Genomic DNA, 19,867 nt, shown 5'->3' with positions numbered 1-19,867 from the left:
GATATTTATTTCTATCTCTTTGCTGTGTATTTACAGTATGAACAACTGATAATTGAACTGTGAAAATATCTAAAATGATTCAAAGTCAGTCAAACAACGTAAAGACAAATATATTTTTTATATTTATTCAGGTTTAAATGATTAGTATTCAAAAAGAGAAGCATAAATGGTGAAAAAAAGACAAGAATTTGTCCTTTTTGCGTTTTTTGTTCTTTTTTGTTAAATATTACACAAAATAAATAAATTTTAAAGAAAAAAAACATGATAGTGTTAGACTTGCTGTTGTGTTCTTGACTAACTCTTTCTCATACTTTCTTTTTCGGATTTTCTTGTCTTCTCCTTTTCTGTCAATACTTTCTGTTCTCTTTCTTTTCCCTCCCTTACACATGTTGTCTCCTGTCATTTTATTTCCTCCCAGTCAAGCGCTTCACATGATCTAGAAATGTGAGTTTCTGGTCGCATTTTGGCACAGAAGTCATTTCTTTTCATATTTTCTACTGTGCCAGATGTACTTGATAATTTAAAACAGAAAATAATATATCCATTGTATATCAATATATCTTATTTCTTTCTTTAAAAATAGAAATGTCTTTGTCAAACAGAGATAAAATGTCCATAGGTTTCCATTCTTTTCCTACTCAGTGCATCATTCAGATCTGATTCAGATCTGTCCAATGTAGCCATCGCCATAACTCCATAAAAGTCCCAATAGCCTGCAGTCTGCAGAGCTCTCTCATGGCTGATATGTCCAATCATCGTGGTGGTACCACAATGGGCAGGAAGTGACAGGCTGTGTTTTTCCTCCGTGTCTTCTTCCCCTTCATTGGCTTGCCGTTGGCGTTCAGTCCCACAAACATGTGCTTCTTCTTGTTGCGCCACTCAGCTGAAGCGTAGGTGTTGTACTTGTTCTCCTCGATGCGTTCAATCAGACGACAGTCTGGACCAAAGTCCCTCTGAAGGGGAGAGACAAGCAGTGCAAAGGTCAGATATGCAAACATTAATCAATGTAGAGTGCCAAAGATTACAGATTACATTCAGGCAGTGAATGTAATTTCCACTCTGTCTGAGAAAGGCACCACCTTGACAGTGATTTTAAACTTCCCATTTTGCCACAATGTGGTACTGGCTGTATAAATGAGACACAGGATGTGTGGTTGCAGATGAGGCAAGGCATTCAAGTTTATTTATATAGCACCTTCCAAACACGACAGCGATTCAAAGTGCTTTACAGATGCAAACATACAAATACAGATACAAAGTACTTCATAGTATAAAAGTAGATTGTTAACAGGCAATGAATTCTTCAACTGTAGAATATATACTGCATTCATATGGTACATTTCAAGTAATCCTATTTATACTATTCTTGCATTTTAACACACTAATAGATGTAATTTTTAAGTATTATGGTTTATTTTTCACTGTTGATATATATTGGAGTATACACTTTTTTTCTATTTTTTTGAAACATATTTCTCATTTTCAGTTTTTCTTTTTCTCATAATTTCTCTATGTTTATATATATATTTCTACTCTAGAGTAGGAGCAAATTTAACGGTACCCAATTTCCCCTTGGGGATCAATAAAGTGCTTCTGATGGAGATTTTTTAGACCTTAAACTATTGATTAATAAATTAGTGGATTGGCAGAAAATGAATCTCCCAACATTCTCTAATTCCACCTTCTGGATTTCTGGATTTGCTGTGTTTCTTCATCTTGTATGTAAGTAAAATGAATATCTTTGGTTGAACAAAACAAGCAACCTGATGGCACCGCTTTGAGTTTTAGGATGTTGTGATGGTAATTTTTAAAAATACTTTCTGACAATCGATTAATCAAGAAAGAAATTGTCAGATTAATGACTAATTCAAAATAATCGTTGGTTGCGGCCCTAATGCTTGAAATGCATTGAAAGCTCATGGTGTAAAAATAGGTACATTTTCAGAACTTGGCTGATGCTGCATTTAATATTCACATTATCCACTTCTTATTCTTCTCATCCTCATACAGTATGATCCATAAAATTATTCATTATTAAGAGCTTTTAGTTGAAAATTGTTGTCCGATCTTATGCTTTGACTGTTGTATTTCTTGCTTTTTGTTGATGTTTCCATGCTGATTAATGTTAAAGCTGTTCTTTTGGGCCTTGTCTGAGCACAGCAACAACACTTTGACATTTTACTTCTTGTGACAACATGGATCAACAAATGGTCAGCCATTGCTTAAGCATCTGCTGCACAATCCCCAGCGTAATCACGGCCAATTGTAAAAACTGGACACGAAATTCAAATTGTTGCAGACATTGTTGGGGGGGGGGCGGGGTTGAGGGGATGGGTACAGCAAGGTCAGTGTGTGATGTGACTTCTAAAAGGTTTAGGCTCCCTGCCAGCAAACAGCGTTGTGACACCATGTTTGTGGCTTGCGTTACTGCGGTGACCACCCACTGGTAAATAAAGAGAAAATGATCTGAAAGAGTAACATTTGTGAGTTTACTGGAAGCTGCCCTTGTGCTTAAGGCTAATGTCGCTTAAACAGCCAGTTAACTGAATGCGGTTGATATTCACAAGCAAAAATGTACTTGCCCCGAACACACACACACACACACACACACACACACACACACACACACACACACACACACACACACACAATAAAACTGTGTCTAAAAAGTCTCTCTCTCTCGCTCTCTCTCTCTCTCTGTATCTGGCCACAGCTGTTCAAATTGGTTCCAGAAGTAAAACTGAATGTTCCCAAAGCAAAATGAGAATATTTTACAGACACTGTGCAGCTTTTTAATGAACGTTGTTGCTCTGTACAACCAAACAGTGTGTGTGTGTGTGTGTGCTGGCCGCCTTTCAATTAAAATGATTAGAAGTGGATAAAAAAAAGAAAGAAAAGAAACTGTATTCGTAACTGACATCAAACGAGGGTAATGAATCATAAGAATAATAATGTCAGTACCATTTTACTCGACATCTTACTGCGACTTACCGGCTAGATCAGAAGTAAAGCTCTACTTTTAATAGAGAAATAACTGTTGAACATGATTAATTTTTCCTGGCCACACAGGGAATTTATCATCCATCCTTTATTGTTTGATTTCTTTGATAATTCTTTACAAATTGAATCATGGTAAAACCTAAAGATAATCATAATCCTTTGTGTCTCTTACGTGTATTAATCTGGCAATGTAACGAAACAATGATTTCATTTGATTACCACTGGATAAAGAAGTCACTGTGTAAAAGTGTAATCGATCGCCAGCATTACACCGCTGTGCTACTATTGCTTGTGTTGCGCTGAGCAGAAGACGTCATGGGAATTCAGTTTCAGGCCATGCAACAGAATGCCTCTCTGTCTTTTCTACCGTGTGTCATTTCATCTGTGGTGTGGCTCCAGAGAGACACGCTGAAAGTTGGGTCTTTCAAAGTAAGAAAAAGAGAAAAATGGAGGGAGAGGGAGAAAACAGATGAAACAAGAGCTGCCCCACCACCACCCCTCCAGAGGGACTGAAGCAGAATAGAGAAACTGAAGGATTATGTTTCCTGTTTCTGAATGGAGTGGAGAGGAGAGGTAGGTAGCGGAGAGGAGAGCTCACTATGACTAGCTGTGGGTCCTTTTTTTCTGTAATAGAGAGTCTTGCAGCCTTGTCCATTGTCTTAAAGAGCATTCAAGAAAGTTCAAAGTTGCAGAGTCACCAGTTAAGGGAGAAGTTTCTCTTTTGCAAGGATTGATTCTCTACAGTTGACATATTTTACACCGCATCACCAGTAAAATTGAACAATCATGACACTTCACAAGTGTTAAGAAACTGAACACCTTGAAGTAGAGGAGATTCTGGGTTAGGAAGTAATGGATATTCTAAAGGGGCAGATCAATGAGGAGCGGTACTGAAACTGCTACTCACCGCTCCGTATAGCTCTCCCTTCCTGCTGATTGCCAGGTAGTAGTTACTGCTGAGTCCCCTGATGGCCACCACTCCCACATCCACCGACTTGATCTCCAAAATACCTGGTGCAGCGGGGACAGAGAGACAGACATGTCAAAACGGTGTGTGGATTGGTTCCTCAGATATTGTTGCATTCATGTGAAGGACATAAATACATATAAAGTACAAATTTCCAGCGCCCAAGGTGGCGTCTTCAAATAGCTTGTTTTGTTTGACCATCAGTACAAAACCCAAAGACAAGTGATCCTCACTTTTGAGAAGCTGCAACAAATGTTGACATTTTTCCTTTATAAAAGACTTTATTATTGTCCTGTCCATCAATCAATGAACCGACCGATCCCTTCAACACGCAATGGCTTTTACCGTGCCATGCAAGTGTGAGCATTGTTACCAAGGAAAATATGAAGAATCATTTGAGAGATTATGGGATCTGGAACACTAAAAAAAATAGATATTTGACTGAATTAGCATTAGTTTTCAAATACTGCAGGAGAAACCTGAATCATCTGAGTTTCTTCTGCACAAATGAACCCCAGTCCGGTCTCCCCCTTCTCTCTTTTTTCTTTTTTTTTTTTTGTGTGACAGGCAGACCTCAGACCGGCCTCTAGCCCCCTGTTCATTTGCTGCTTAGCTCGTGGGCTGCATGCCCTGGGACCAAGGTGTAAGCCAGGAAAAAACATTTCTCCGCTCAATGTTTGTTTTTCTGACCAGGGGAGCTCAGGCAGGCGGGTACACGGACAGGACGGTGGAGAGGCTCCGTGGCTGCCAGACTGGCAAGAGGTCAAGGCGTCCGTATCAGTTTTCAAGCATTCAACCAATTACTGGTTTAAGCTGTGGTCACCGGCCCTTTCTTCTCTCATCCTAAAGTCAGTTACACCAAGCCATAAAACTATCAGGGGTTTGAGAGGATTAGCTAAAGGGGCCAATAGGAAGTGGAGCCTGGTTGCAGGAATACTTAAAGGATGAAGTGCGAAACAGGGACTAGTATCTATTATTGATTTAAAGAGTCAGTAATAGATTCCTGTTCCAGCAAAGTGTTATGGACATTTCTGATGAATATCAGATTTGCTGAATATAGTAGTAGGGTTGTCATGAAAGACCAGAGAGGAAAAAAATCTAGAATATTTAATTACTGTTTTCATGTATAGTTTCTTTCAAGACAAGGCACATATTTTCACATTTTTGCCAACTTTGGCAGGGAGGTGGAAAAAGGCATCCTGGAACAAACAGCAGGTAACAATAGATACAGTATAAGAGGGAGGGTTAAAGATCTAGCGGATGACTCACTTTGTTCTTTAAGCCTCAAACCTAATATATCTGTCTTAAACCTGTCTTTACCAGATGCCACTTTACTGCCCCCCCCACTCCTCCTCTCCTTCTCATCCTCAGACAGAAATTTGCAACATCCTGTAGTCGTGGTGTGATTTTGTGTTGGTCAGAGAGATGACAGGATGAGGCTAGGAGGCTTGTTGTAGCTATAGATAGGCATGAAACTGCTGCATTTACATCTTTCGCTACTGTTATTTCTCACTGCTTTGCAATCAGAAATGTATAAAAAGGGCCTAAAAATTAACTTGATGTTCTGAAGTCACAAACAAAGTTCCCTTTTATGTGTTCTGCATTGCTTTTTGTTAAACGTAGTCCTTGCTTAAGAGTTCTGGCATTAATTCATCCCCGCGGTTCCCTTATTTGGTCAATAAAGGCTTGTTAAAACTCTAAGAAGATTTCCGTAGCTCAGAGTGCATCATGTTGACTTTATGTTATGTTAAGTCAATTACTCACGCAGACTTGTACCACAACGCAGCACTGATCTATCAGGTTCAAAATGTTCCATCTCGCTGCACCACAGCTGACATTTCTTAGCTGTGATCTGTCAGAAAAAAGATCTGTCTGTGCCGCGCTAAAGGCTGGTCCACCTGTTCAAACCCTTTTCCCTCCTCCCGTTTGATGTGGTTTGTCAAAAACCAAAGCACAGGGCTCTTTTATGGCCCCTTTACCAGTTACCAGAAGCAGCCGGTCTGCCTGCGAGTTAAAAGGCCAGGCTGCAACAAAAGGCTTAGATTGCAACAACAGAGTTTATGGCAAGGAGACGGAGAAAAACAGGACCCGAGCTTTTAACACAGACCCGTACATCAGGTTTTTGTGATAAACACACGCGCAAACAAATGATTCAAACTCTGGCATGAGACCTACTTTGCTCTTAAACCTTTAGTTTTTCATTTAATAATTTTCCTCATTCAGCGCCTTGTCTTATTGGTGCCTTGAGTCTGTTAATATATTTTTCTCCTTTTTTTGGAAAAGGTGAAAACAGTTTTTCTCCTTCCTTGTGCTCCCTGGATCTCAGCCCAATATCTTAATTATGAATTTATGTTTTTAAGGGGAAACATTTTTATGATCCAATGCTGAAAGCACAAAAAGCACAGGGTAATAATAATAACATAAAAGTCATGGACATTTTCTGCTATCAACAATTTTTTAAGCAGCTACCAAGGGCAAACACCTGTGTGTAACAGGGCAACACTACAACTTTCATAAAAACGAGCCAAAAGGGTCATTGCCAGTCAAATCCAAACCATAACACTAACGGAGCAACAAGTACAAATAAACACAACCTGGCCTTCGAACAGTAAGAAACTGTTCATTAACCACTTCATAAAGACCACTACGTTTCATGGCTTTTGTAGCCAAAACTTAACTCCAATAGGACCCTGTCGAATCCATAAACGTGAATGGAGTGGAACGTGTAAGCAGACTGCATATATACAACAGCAGATTTTATGGATTCAAGCCATGTTTTTATCTATGGCTTTCATTGGTCGTAGGAGGGTTATAAGTTTGTGATGTTCTTCATGTTAAATTCAGTTATTAGATGGTTTTTATCACTTTGTTTTCTGGTTCTCTCCGACTTTCTCACAATAATTCCTCAATCGTCTCTCTCGTGTCACTTTCTTGCTTAATCACCTATATTCCCTCATTTTCTGTTTTCCTGCTCATTTGTCCTCACCATCATTCTCTTTAAATGTCTCCATTTTTGTGTACTTTAACATAAGTTTTCCCCAGTTTTTGAACACTTCAGCTTTGCTCCCTCTTCCCATTAAACTCCAGCGTTTATATCTCACTGAGCAGACATTAGGCACAAGTCCTTATTACAATTTCTGAAGCTGTAGAATCACAACACACAATGGCAGACTGTAACAGAGGGCTTGCTAGCAAAGAAAGTCTAGATTTGAATAAAGCACTGTTGGAGTAGCCTGCAGTTATTCGGTTATGGTTTGACATGAAACTCACTTCACTTCTTTGGGAGATCTTTCGTTTTTTAAAGTATGTCCTTGGGTATTTTCTGCCTGTAGCTAATAGAGGAGAGATGACAGGAAATGAGGGAAAAGAGAGGGGGGGGGTTGCAATCCAGGTCTCGGTCCAGACTCATACCCCTGTCCCACCAGGGCACACCACTTTGGAAAGTCTTTCTATAAAGAAAAGATGGTCAGCATCATTGAACTGGAGAGGGATTGGTCAGTAGGGTGCGTTCATGTCAAACACTCATTGGTCACTGCAGTGACCCTGCTGTAGGGTCACTGCAAAAGGTTTCAGAAGAGAGTTATTCTCGAGCGCTCAAGCAATATCCTACATTATTTAATGATTTAGGTTACTTTATGATTATATGATACTGTAAGAAGATCTGCAAGTTTGAAATTGTTGCTGAAAAGTAGTACATTACATTTTGATGTGTGTTTGCCCTCACATAACAGAAAATAAAGTCACTGGATAAGTAGCCAAAAGAATTATTAGTAATAGAAAGGCTTGGGAAAATATAGCAAATGTTTCTGTATCACCTGGAGTTGTACCTCATTAAAAGTGTAACCGTTGCTTGCAAGTTAACATGAATCACATTCGTCATCACTTTTCAGACACCTTTACTTTAGCCAGACACATACGTAACAGCATGCTCACATGTCCATACACAATCACAAACAGCAACACATACAGACAGGAACACGCGTACGCAGACCTCCCGTCGACTCGGTCATTGAGACTCCATCTGAACCTAAAGGTTAAGGGAGGTTATGAAAATGCTTCCACTGCTTATCCAGGTTTTTTTTTTTATACTGATTATACAGCGGTTGTTCACAATTTGACCTCGACACGGTGACCAGCTGTGAGTGGGTCTACTGCGTGCCTTCAGCCCGAAGAGGTCTCGCTCTGTATTGTGAAATATTGTCACTTGCGGACTAGCTTGTGTCATGAACTCCCCTCAGTGAGAAGAATGTAAATGCTTTGGATCTTTTATTCTGGGTCCAATACTCCGAGATTTAGATGAACCCCTGTGTTTTTCTGCAGCGATTAATTCTATTGCTCTTTTTAGATGTGAAATATAAATATATAAAAATAAATTTTCATGACCCAAAACTGGCCCTATATTTTTTTTATTTTATTTTACTTACTATCTGATTTGCATCAGTTGAGGTCTAAACACTAAGATCATTTTTCTCTTTGACTATGGCAACAGTGACTGACGATGTCTCGTATTCATTGTGACACGAGTGTTTACATCCATGCAACCGCCAAAGAAAAGAAAATTCATGCCAGTAGAAAAGCTAAAAGATACAAAGGAAGAATAGAGGAATTCTGAAAGAAAAAGATGGACCACTAAAATACCACTTAAATCAGATATCAATTGACAATATGAAACTACTTGGCTGTATTTGGCCATATACATATAAAAACCAAAGAGCAAAATGCATGCAAACAAGTCTACTTGGCCACTGCTGTGGTTCAGCAAAGTTTGGTTGAATATTTCCGGCTCTTTATAAAGTCTGAGAAAGAACAAACACCCCTTGGTTGTGCAGTTTGCTTGGCGAGTGCTGGTGGAGATATTGGATTGGAGTGGAAACTGCTGTATATTATGTGTTGAGGTATTGGTTTAGACTGATGTGGTTGACAACAGTATCATCCTGTGCTAAGTGGCCACATCAAACGCTGCCTGGCCGACGATTTTGACCAAAGCTGAGAAAACAGAGGCCTGTTTCAGATTTTCAATATGGGAGATGTTTTTTCACAAATAGAATTAAAGGTAAACTGATTTTTCTAAATTTATTTTGCTGGTATGAAATTTCTGGGTAATAAATCATATTAAACAGATATCGCGTGTGCTACATTAAATGGGTTTCTTCTCAAGTATTTTATTCATAAGCAGGATTGTTTTATTTGACCTGTACTCACTGTATTCTTCAGCTCATTCTTGACCCCATAATGGTTTTATTTCCTTCCCTGACAGGAACACTCACATCACTGTCTTTCTTGTTGGACAGAAATAGCAGAAACCGCACACTGTTCAAGCTGTGTGTGATTTGAAAACTGGCCGAGGTACGAAAAGAAAAACAATTCCAGATTATTAAACAAAACGGATCACCTGAGTATAAACCGCCAGTTTGAAATACCAGGAGTCCGACCACAGCAAGTTATGTCACACACGTTTAAGAGCAGCTGGGAGGAAACCAAAAGAAATTCACAGCGATGTTAATGGAGATTTGATCGAGAGAAGAACAAAAACACCTGAGATATTGTGATTCCTTTTAACACAGTTGACTTTGTAACATGATAAAGTACCAAAGCTGCCAGCTTCTGTCAAAACATTTCACAGGCCTGACACGACAGGAGTTATGTTTTCAGGCAAAGTGCTGTGATGACGGTCGTCTGCATTTCGCACATTTTTCATTTACAGTTCAGCTGCCAGTGCGACATTGCCCAACTGTTGTGGTTTGAGTTGTTGCCATTGGACTTTACGCTTCAGAAGATCTTGTTATTTTACACCACAAATACAATGCATCTTTCTGTCTCTGTAGCATTCTTAATTTCTCTGCTTCTCCTCACACATGCTTGTATATACATGCTTGTATTGATGTTTGTACATATATAGCGCACACACACACACACACACACAAGGTAATTAGCTGGCATTCCTTGCTGCTCTGTTCAAACGTCCAGGCTGTCCAGATGCCTCTCTGGACTCAACTTTCAGCTCTCAGCTCTACCTTTGATGACTCCATTAAGAGCCTCACTTTCATGCAGTCTGTGTGTTACAAGGTTAGGGGTGAGTGATAAAGTAGAGAGGAGCAGGAACATGAGGTGTGTTTGTGTGTGCGTGTGTATTTCGTGGGGGGCTTATCCTGAAGCATGGTGTCTATATGGCAGCAGCCCTGGATGTTATCTGTCACAGATGCTATTCCTTATCTCCTACTGCTTTACTGACCATGAATCCTGCCTGTCCACATGCGCCAGGCTAACACCAAAATGACACTTTCAGTATTAGGGTTCCTGTACGTTTGTCAGCATAGCTGCTCGTAGAGAAAGTCTGAAAACAAAGTACTGTAATACAGTGACTTTAAGTTACAGTTTAATACAAGCTGGAACCAAAGACGGTTTGGCATTTCAGCTTGAAAAATGTTACGAGTAATAAAATTGTTTCTGATTAATTTTCTGTTGCCCAATCAATGAATCTGCTATGGTTTCAGCTCTAAAAAGGACTAGACTCATTTGAATTTCCACCTGAATATAAAGTTTACATGTGTCAGAGAGTTCTGTTTCCGGCTGCAAGAGGTCACTGTTTAGCCCTGTTTAAAGTATAATGGGTCATCTAGTGCGCTTAAAACCCAAAAGAACTTCTGATAATGGTGCAAATGAAGTGATTCAACAACACAAAATTTCTACTGCAAACTATATTATTATGATCTGAGTTTCACATTTAACATGGACGTTTGCATCCTATTTTTTTACTTGATTTTTTCTTTTTTCTTTATCCTCACAATGAAATCACCTCTAGAACCAAGTAGTGCTGTCTCCAGCTCTGCTGAGATTACACAACGTTAAGCCATGAAGAAAAGTGTCTCACTGACATGGCAAATTTCAGGTCTTGACTGTAAATGATGCTGACAACTTTCCCATCACTGTTTACTCCAGAGTGATTCTGTTTTGCAGTTTGTTGCCAGCCGTAATGATTTGTTATTATGTTAGACAACAACAAATTGTTGGATTATTGTTAGGACAGTGAAATGAGCCCAAAACTCAACTGAATGGGCTACATGTTTGCATTCATAAAGTAAATGCCTCACACCTGTGTAATGTGTAATTCACCTGCATCAGTGAATTACACATTTGCTCATCTAGCAGATGTGTATGGATTTGTTACACAGAAATTATGAAAAGTTGTTTTGAAATCTGTTATTTTAATCAGTGAGAAGTAGTTGTATGTCAGAGTATCTCTTGCCCCCCTCCCCGCACCCCCATTCTCAAAGATATTTATGATTGTACTCTGTAAGAATCCTCCACCTAACATAAACAATGAAAAAGGCCGTCCATCAAAACAAAGATGTCCAACTTTAGATTCTTTGCCCATAGTAATTGGCTCTTCATGTTTGGAGCCATTTCTCTCTTCAGAAAGAGCCGAAGCGCTCCAAAGCAGCGAAAGATCATACAGAAACATGATTTCCTGCTGAAAGACTGACTGGTGGGGTTTGTGGCAGCGCTTCCTTGGTCTGCCTACAGAAATCTGGCTCTTATTTCAGTCTCGTTGTAGCTGACACATTAATGGACAGGGGAGTGAATTGATGGGAAAATATCAAGTGGCGATGATAGGAAATATGTAAACAGCATTGGAAAAAAGACACGGTTGCTGTCATTGTCCTCAGTGACTCTTGGCAAAAAAAACCACTGAGCTTTCTAAAGTGAAAAAATATCTTAACCAGTGTCATGATGGGAAACTTGTATCAATCTGTGGCGAGTTCCGATAATTTTCAGCACTGCACATTTCTTGCAGACACATGCAAATCTTGAGCACACACACATGCTCCGTAAGTTACCCTGTTCTGGTGGTTACGGGGTCAAAGGGCACTCATAAATCTGGACCTCTGGACCTTCACACTCACCCCTGTGTGGGAGAGAATAGTGCTGATGAAGGTGGGGAGGGAGAGGCGAGAAGTAGCATAAATGGTAATTGTTTTGCTGTTTTTTCATCTGATGATTCAACCCCTTAGCCATGAATTGGGTAATTGGGTAGTTTTTCATTCTAATTCCAAGCAATTGTACTTTAACCATCTGAAATGATTTCGTTTGACTGAAACATTGCATTACTCAAGTCTAATCAAATCTGGAAGTCAATAACGGGGGCTGTTTTTACAAACAAATGCTTTAGGTGGCAGTTGTCTTTTTATTACTGTGGTTAATCACAATAACATGTAGACTTCCCTTTGCTGTCACAGTTGTGAGATAAAAGTGCCAAATGCCAATGAGCGCTGCATATCTTGTTATGTTACGGGCCAGAGAACTTCTTGCGCAACAACTCACACTTGGAGCCTTTGAAAGTTTCCAAAGTTTCAGACAGTTTTCTTTTTAAAAGACAACAGTTTGTAAATTTCTAAAGCAGGTAAATTCAGTAATGCTTACTTTTTCACAGCTTTTATTTTACCTGCATGGATCTACATGAACAGTCCATCCATCCAGGTTTTCTCAGTGCAAAGAGTCTCTGCTTTTTCAGGCTTTGACAGCCTGATTTTTTAAGTTTAATCCCAAACTGAACATTTCAGGCTCTAGGCGTCAGAGATTATGTAATAATGTGTGTGAAGTGCTGTTAAACTTCCAGCAAACGGCTCGTTTGGCGTTGTCTTTCTTTATGTTTACTACTTGTTATCAATGCTTTGGCGTGGTTTTCATTGTCCATCCGATGATTTCTAAAAGTGCAAGGCAAAGCTTTCTGTCAAGCTACTGTAAACATAATAATCAATATTACGTAAGGTTTCTGCACGACATTGACAGCGTTTGCTCTGTTGATTCCATTAAGGGAGTCATGAATCAGTACTGACATGATTTGATCCAGACTCTCGCTGTGTTTTAGATATTAACAAAACATCACCATGAAGAATGCCATATGAAAAATGTGAAAAATATTTTATTTGTCCATCAATATAGGTAGATTATGGCTTATAAAATGTTATAAGAGCCTGACTAGTTTCACTCGTGGTTTTCCATGATTTTTGTTACTATCGGGTACGCTTCTTTTTTTTTCAACAAGCAAGATAGATGTTGGTGTAGCTGGAGAGAAGATCAGAGGGAACACATCAGTCATTGTGTACAGGTAGTATATGATATTGTATGTTTTCAGAGTCCAGCTGTATTTAATTGTTGACGTTAAACTTGGCTCTGGCATCTTAAGGAGTACTCAATGATAGGACAAGTATTTCCTGAACAAGCTTGTGCGGCAATGTTTGCACACCACTTTTATTTACGGCCGTTAGACAGAAGAGTCCATGAAGATGTCAAAGTAACTTTGAATGAAAAGCAACGCTGACACTAACCTCCTGTGCATCGAGTACTTCCTCATAACTCTCTTTTATAGGCCACACCGTTACCTTTTCCCAAGAGAACCCTGAACACGCTCATCAAGCAGAGAGCAGGGAGAGATGCTGACAGAAAGGCCGAAAAAATAAAGACATACGGAAACGGGAAAATGGGAAGGGGCTGGAACTAATTTAAAGATGTTAAGAACATTCAGGAAGGGCAAACACTTGCTATATTTTTGTTTTGCGTTAACCTTGCTGAGTCATCGGAGGTTTGTGGACCCAGAGGAGAAAGACGATGAAGTGGTTGTGGTTTTGAAGACCTTATTCAAATCTTTCTGAAACACAACTGTGCTAACTAACTGCAAAACTGCAAAAATCTCCATGTTACCAAGTCATCTTATCGAGTCCTAATAGTCCACTTTTCTCAAAACAAGTGGAACAGTCTGCCAATGAGGTGAAATAGTTGTAACATTTCCAATACAGATCAACTTGTTTCATGAATTTTCTAGAATCAAGTGTAATTTTCCTTTAATTTAGTGCAGTGGTCTGCCTTATTTTGTCACATTTCAAAATACTGGCATGTGTAAAAACGTCATGAAAATAATAGCTTTGTGTTGGAGAGGTTAAACCAATATTACAGTGATGGCAGATGTTTTCCCCCTCTTGTTTTAAAAAAACACGTCACACAAATTTACTTTGCACAATGGAGAATATGCTCTTTAAGAGAATATATTTCCTTCAGCAGACTTTGCAAACAAAGGTGTTATTGGATATACGAATGTTTGTAAATGTGCATCCCACAGCTACGCCACATTACTAATAGTGGCAGAGTGGTAATAATAACAATGATAAACTTTATGTTTAAGGCCCTTTTCAAAACCAAAGCGCTTTACATGGTTGAATCAACTAACAGAACAGCCAAAAGTGACGCACTATGTGTAGTGTTGCCCTTCCCATAAACAAAGCTTCCTGACTTGGGTCAATATAGGTCAGACCAGAGGGGGCAGACCTGTGTAATTACCCTGGACGTGGGAAAAGCTGCACTACATCAGAATAATGTCCGGTGTATTAGATTCTCCATAAATTGTGGCGCGTTTAGATTAATTCATGTCAATGGGTAATGTGTCTGCTGTGATTAATGTTAACAATAAGTATGTGTGGCAGCTTTTACAATCCGGTCAGCCACAGTGAGAATCAAAGCTCCAACTGTGGTCAAGTTGGCACCATTCAATGCTAATTGAGCTACGCACAACCACAAGTCTGCGGTCCACATGCAAACACATGTCCGTTTGTTTCACTGCTTTATTCGTTTGTTTGTAAACAAGATGTGACAGTCCGTGGACGACATCAGGGAAGAAAACAAGGACAGCTCTGTTGCTCAGGGTCAGTGGCGCGATCAATGCTAATCACATCACAGCCCGTACAGGATTTCCAGATTCAGCGCCTTATTTTGAGGGCCTTATGAGGTGAGCTGGATGGAACGTCGATCACGAGAGCAGAGACAAACACTGACGTGCACCAGTGAGCACACATTCACAATACAGCTTTGACAAGATGATTAGAAAGGCTGGGCTGTGGAGGAGAGCTTCGACCCCGGAGCTGCAGCTGAAACTTCTTCATCACCTCTGACACCATCTAATGACACTCATTTGCAATCTGATCTCCTGAACATTTCCAGACTGCTAGACCATGATAACATCACTAACAACTGCCCCCTTAACTAGTTTTTGATTTGATACTTTCTGAAAAGTGAGTGTCCATTTTTGATCTTGGGTCAACTTATAGATAGATGTGCTGAGTTTGTTCTAGCAAACTGGGGCAATTTTAGTTGCTCCAGTTTGTGTTATGTAGGTGAGTTAAATGACATAGTTTGTTATATGTAGAGGATTTTTGCAAGCTAGATTTGCAGTATCTTAATAGAGCCGTGTGTTTTTAATGAGATCATAAGGGCCAGAAACCTGCATCAAAGAACTAATTTGACCGGAGCTCTGTGTGCAGCTTTGAAGCAGTTGTTTTGGTTCTGTCAGCTCTAAAACCATAGAGTACAAATGATGTTATAATCTGTAGCATATAAAAATAAGCAAAAAGCTTATACAAAACATAGATGTGCAGGAAACGTCTGTGCAGGCATGGTCATGCAACAAAACATGATGTCTAGTATGTCAAATACCACATCCATGTTCTCAGCTAGCAGAAGAGAATTGAATCATGTTCTGTTTGGTTTAGTTTGAAGGGTAGAGGTTGTTCTGTGCTGATTTTGGGACACATACAAAATAGCAGCGGGTGGCACATAAGCATGCAAACTGCTGTAAGTGCGCAGGCACCTAAACATATAGTAGGATATTTCATCATTATTTTATCACTGCCAAATCTCCAAAATTTCCACTTGTCGTCTTTTAAACTCAAACACATTAAACATCTGCACTTGCTAAGGCCGAGGACTTGGCCACGGAGGCCAAACCTTTAATTTAAGATTTTTTTTTTTCTAGAAAATGTACGGATTTCTCATCACAATCAAGTGGCAACAAGAGCTGTTGAAATTGATGGATTGCGCTTCTAATGCCATGACCTGATGCCATTATAGTTAGTGACACGTTGCACCCTAATGGTTGAGCTCTTTATGTGCATATGTGTAAAAGTGTGTGTGTGTGTATGTGTGTGTGTTTGTGTGTGTGTGCGCACATGTGCATGTGTGTGTCAAAGAGGACTGCAGGAAAGGGGAGGGAGGAAGAGACGCTAATTGAAATTCCTTCAGCCATGTCTGGCAGAGCCTTGGTGTCTGAGTGGCACACACACACACACACACACAGACGCACATGCACGCACACACATATTCACACTGGCCCTAATAAAAGTGGGCTTTGCCATATGGAGGCCATGTGCAAGACTGGCCTCTCTGTGCTCTAATGTGTGTGTGTGTGTGTGTGTGTGTGTGTGTGTGTGTGTGTGCTCTTAGGAGAGGCTTGTACAGCACCGCAAACCCACAGACAGATGCACAGAAACCCTATGACATGTGCATGAAGGTGTGTGAGTGATAAAGATCCAGCTTTAATGAAGGTTACATTCCCAGGCACACACACTTGACATGCTGTGACACATTTATACGCATACAGTAGACATAATGCAGCGAGACCCCCTTGTATAATATTTAAGAAATTAGTTTGTGTTTTTGGATATCGCCCATCAAATTCAGTGAACGGGCAGGAAAACTCTGGGCAGGTAAATGTGGGAGTAATGTTCTGTTCTCTCTCAACAACTGAGACCAAAAGACTGTGGCAGTCCTGGAGAACTTCCAGATGTGTTTAACTAGAAGATAAAGATGTGGGCTAGAGAATGATAACAGCTTATTTTCTGTCCTGGATCAGTCATAAATGATTATGATGACCCTTACAAGTCGTTAAAAGTATTTATATATGCTAGACTAGATGGTTTGTTGAGGTTTGCATGCTACCATGTAGCTATTGTGGGACAGCTTACATTCTTAACGTGCATCTTCAGTCCAATTATCCTACAACAAAAGATTCCACAAAATGAGTGCAGTTTGCATTCAATCATGCAATCATCCCCTTTCCTCCCGCAGTGGGGGACTAAGAGTCGGGAGTCTACCCAATGGGAAAGAGTGTAACTGTGTGAATGTGAGGCTGAGTGGTGCTGACAAAAGAGCATGTGTGCTCAGTGACCCTTCTCGGGATAAATAAAGGTTAAAATCATATTTCACAGCCCTCAAAATGCACAAGCAGAAAAATGAGCAGGAACTGCATGGTTATAACTTTACATCTCAGTCCGCCTAACCTCATACTTAGCATATGCCCACTGCTATTATAGCTGTAGCACAATAACAGCAAGCATGAAGTGTACTTGTCATTCTCCCCAGGGGTTTGGTAATAGCTGTGTTTTAGATATTTCCTCAAAGAAGAAGAACTTTCTCTGGGCACTTTCTAATTGGTTCCAGTGGATCATCTCTCTTTTTTATCTTCCTGGCTTACTCATTTTGTTTTTTTCCTGTCTTCCCTCCTCTCACACTGTCATGCTCTCCCTTCCCCAAACTTTCTGTAGTCTGGTGAATGTGCCCGCCTGTACAGATGGTTGAAAAAGGCTGAAAATCATGTAGCTCTGTGATTTGTTCTTTTGCCCAGTCACCTGTGGGAATGTGCACGGTTTGCCAAGTGTGGAAAAACAGAATCATCTCTCTTCGAGATGCAGCGGGCGAAAACCAGTGCGATATAAAAATGCTCAATAGAGTTCATAAAGTGAACTTCCCTTTCCAATCAGTTTTCAATTTTCAGTGCAATTAAAAAGTCTAAGAGGAAATTAAACAGCTCAGTATCAGTAAAAGCTTAAGAAATTCCTAGATTGCTTTCTAATTCTCACAAGTTGCAGATTTCATACTTAAACATTGCTTAAAATGTAAAGAACCAATGAAGCACATAAAAAAAGTTGACTTACTGTAAGGATCGTCCTCATTTTTGGTGCCATTAACTTTTCCTTTCCTGTCAATGCGAAGGAAGAATTTCTGGTAGGAGAACAGTTTCCTCCTGCGCACATCTCCTTGCAGATGATTGTAGCTGCTCCGCACGTGGCGCCCGATGACCGTCGCGGAGGACGATGACACATTGGTCGCCCGTGGCAACCTCGCAGAGGATGCGTGCAGCGGTGCAGCTGACGGGGAAGGCGGCGGGTGTGAGGTGAAGAAGATGTGAGGTGGAGGGCCTCCGGGTGCATTGTGGTTCTTTTCAGAGTCTGGTGATAAAGCGGACAGGGGTGAGGATGTGGAGGGTCCAAACAGGAGAAGCAGGAGGAGGAAGGTGAGGGACAGGATTAGTGAAGGAGGTCTGCAGCAGGGGCAGGAGGAGAACCAGGCGACCGGTGCACCTTGTGTCACTGTCCATCTACACATGGTAGTGGAGCTGGGAGAGCTGTGGAGATGCTCAGGGGCTGGGGCATGCTGAGCTGGGTACAGGGAGAGGAAATGAGAGTGGGAGAAACTCCCCCTGACTGACCGACTACACGTCCTCTCTCTGGGGACCCACAACCTCACTGGGACTGTAGAATGACCGGGGTGAAGACAGTCTGACTGCAGTCGATGTGATTATGGCAGCAGATGTAGCGTTATCGGTAGTACTGATGGTGATGGTGATGTAGCTGCTGGTGGTGGTGAAGCCTGCAGCGTGGTGGCTAACTCTGCTGTAGTCCCCTGTGCTGTTTATTCCTCAGCTGCGCCGCAGGAATGCGTCAACATCCATAACTCAGATCATCTCGCAACTGGAACAACTGGGGGTTCACCGCCTTAAAGACCTCTCACCACCTCCACCCTCTCCTCCCAAGACTGCTGCTCTTTGCTTCAGTTGCTCTCTCTCACATACACACACACATACACATACAAACACACGCACAATCAAAATCTCTTTTTAAAGTTTGATTATACACTTACAATCTCACATCCAAAGACACAAACACACATTATCAGGTCATTCATGCACACTGCTAAAACTCTGCCCCACGCACGTCCCAAACCATTTATCTTTTCCAGTCCAGGGAGGTGGGTAACAGGAAGGTGGAGGAGGTCCGGATAAAAGATGCCAAACTGCTCAGTACAAAATGAATAAATAAACACAAAATGTCCAAAATGGGATTAATGCGGCTTCTCATAAAATGTCCAGAGAAATCCACGCAAGGCAGGCCACCAAAAAAAAAGTCACAGAATCCAGACTTTCTTCTTTTCTGTCTTTGTTTCTCTTGGTTTTGTCGGCACTGGTTTGAAGTTACTTGAGTGTGTAACTGAGCTCTCGTCTTTCTCCCCTCTCTTGTTGGTGCGTCTTGTTAGTGAGCTGAGCTCCCTATCTCTCTTCTGTCCTTGCCTCTAGGAGTCTGAGCGCTGGAGCTGTGCGCTGCCTCTCTTCTTTCCTCCTGCGTGTGGCTCCCTCTCCTTTGGACCCCTCCCTCTTTCCTTTGCCTCTCCCTCTCTCCTATCTCTATCAGTGGAGCTCTCTCTGGTTATCTGGAGTTTCTCTGAGGTGACTGAATCTTGTCTTTCCTTTCACCTTATTTATCTGCTGCAGCTCCCCAGATGTCATCTCTTAGTGTAATTGGATGTCTATGAAAACCACTTGGCTTTGAAGAGCTGTGTGCATTTGTGTGTGCGTGCATGTGTGTCTGCACGTGTGTGTGTGTGTTTGTTGTGTATGTGTATGTGCGGGGGGGGGGGGGGGGGGTCAGTCCCACCCCATTTTCTCTTTCCCTCTCTCTTTTTCTTTGTCTCCTTCTCAGACAAAATCCCACCAGTTGAGCAGAGCAGGTCCGAAAGAGCAAAAGAACCTTTCCTTCATATCTCTCTCTTTTAGAGTCTGTGTCTGTTGATTAGCACTGGGTACTTTTTCAAGATGTTCAATACCAGCCCTCATAAGATACCTGAGTTTTGTTACTTACTTGGAACTAAATAGTGCAATTTTTAATTCTCTAATTTGAGAAATATTCAATATGTTTCTCTACAAAAAACTTTTTTTTTTTTTTTACAAAACTACAAAAGAAGCCAAAGTTCTGAAATGTTAAATGTTTAAACTCAAGCAGCAGCACGAGAACTCTGCCG

The 19,867-nt window shown here is 40.8% G+C and overlaps 1 protein-coding gene across 1 annotated transcript; it reads right to left on the bottom strand.

The window, feature by feature from the left end:
• Positions 1-316: 316 nt before the first annotated feature.
• fgf10a (fibroblast growth factor 10a) lies at positions 317-18,190 on the bottom strand. Its single transcript, XM_046066913.1, has 3 exons — positions 17,728-18,190; positions 3,908-4,011; positions 317-953 (listed from the first exon to the last, which is right to left on the bottom strand). The coding sequence occupies exons 1-3, from the start codon at positions 18,176-18,178 to the stop codon at positions 753-755; spliced, it is 756 nt and encodes a 251-aa protein (XP_045922869.1). The 5' UTR covers positions 18,179-18,190; the 3' UTR covers positions 317-752.
• Between the last annotated feature and the right edge of the window lie 1,677 nt (positions 18,191-19,867).

This window comes from Micropterus dolomieu, linkage group LG13 (assembly GCF_021292245.1).
Source record: "Micropterus dolomieu isolate WLL.071019.BEF.003 ecotype Adirondacks linkage group LG13, ASM2129224v1, whole genome shotgun sequence".
Classification (NCBI taxonomy): Eukaryota; Metazoa; Chordata; class Actinopteri; order Centrarchiformes; family Centrarchidae; genus Micropterus; species Micropterus dolomieu.
This window is presented reverse-complemented; position numbering and strand designations above follow the sequence as displayed.

Excerpts from the sequence above, each read along its gene's own strand:
- fgf10a (XM_046066913.1), bottom strand. The coding sequence starts at position 18,178 with ATGTGTAGATGGACAGTGACACAAGGTGCACCGGTCGCCTGGTTCTCC. Across the intron at positions 4,012-17,727 it reads AAATGAGGACGATCCTTACA|GTATTTTGGAGATCAAGTCG; the intron begins GTAAGTCAACTT and ends CCGCTGCACCAG. Across the intron at positions 954-3,907 it reads AGGGAGAGCTATACGGAGCG|AGGGACTTTGGTCCAGACTG; the intron begins GTGAGTAGCAGT and ends TCTCCCCTTCAG.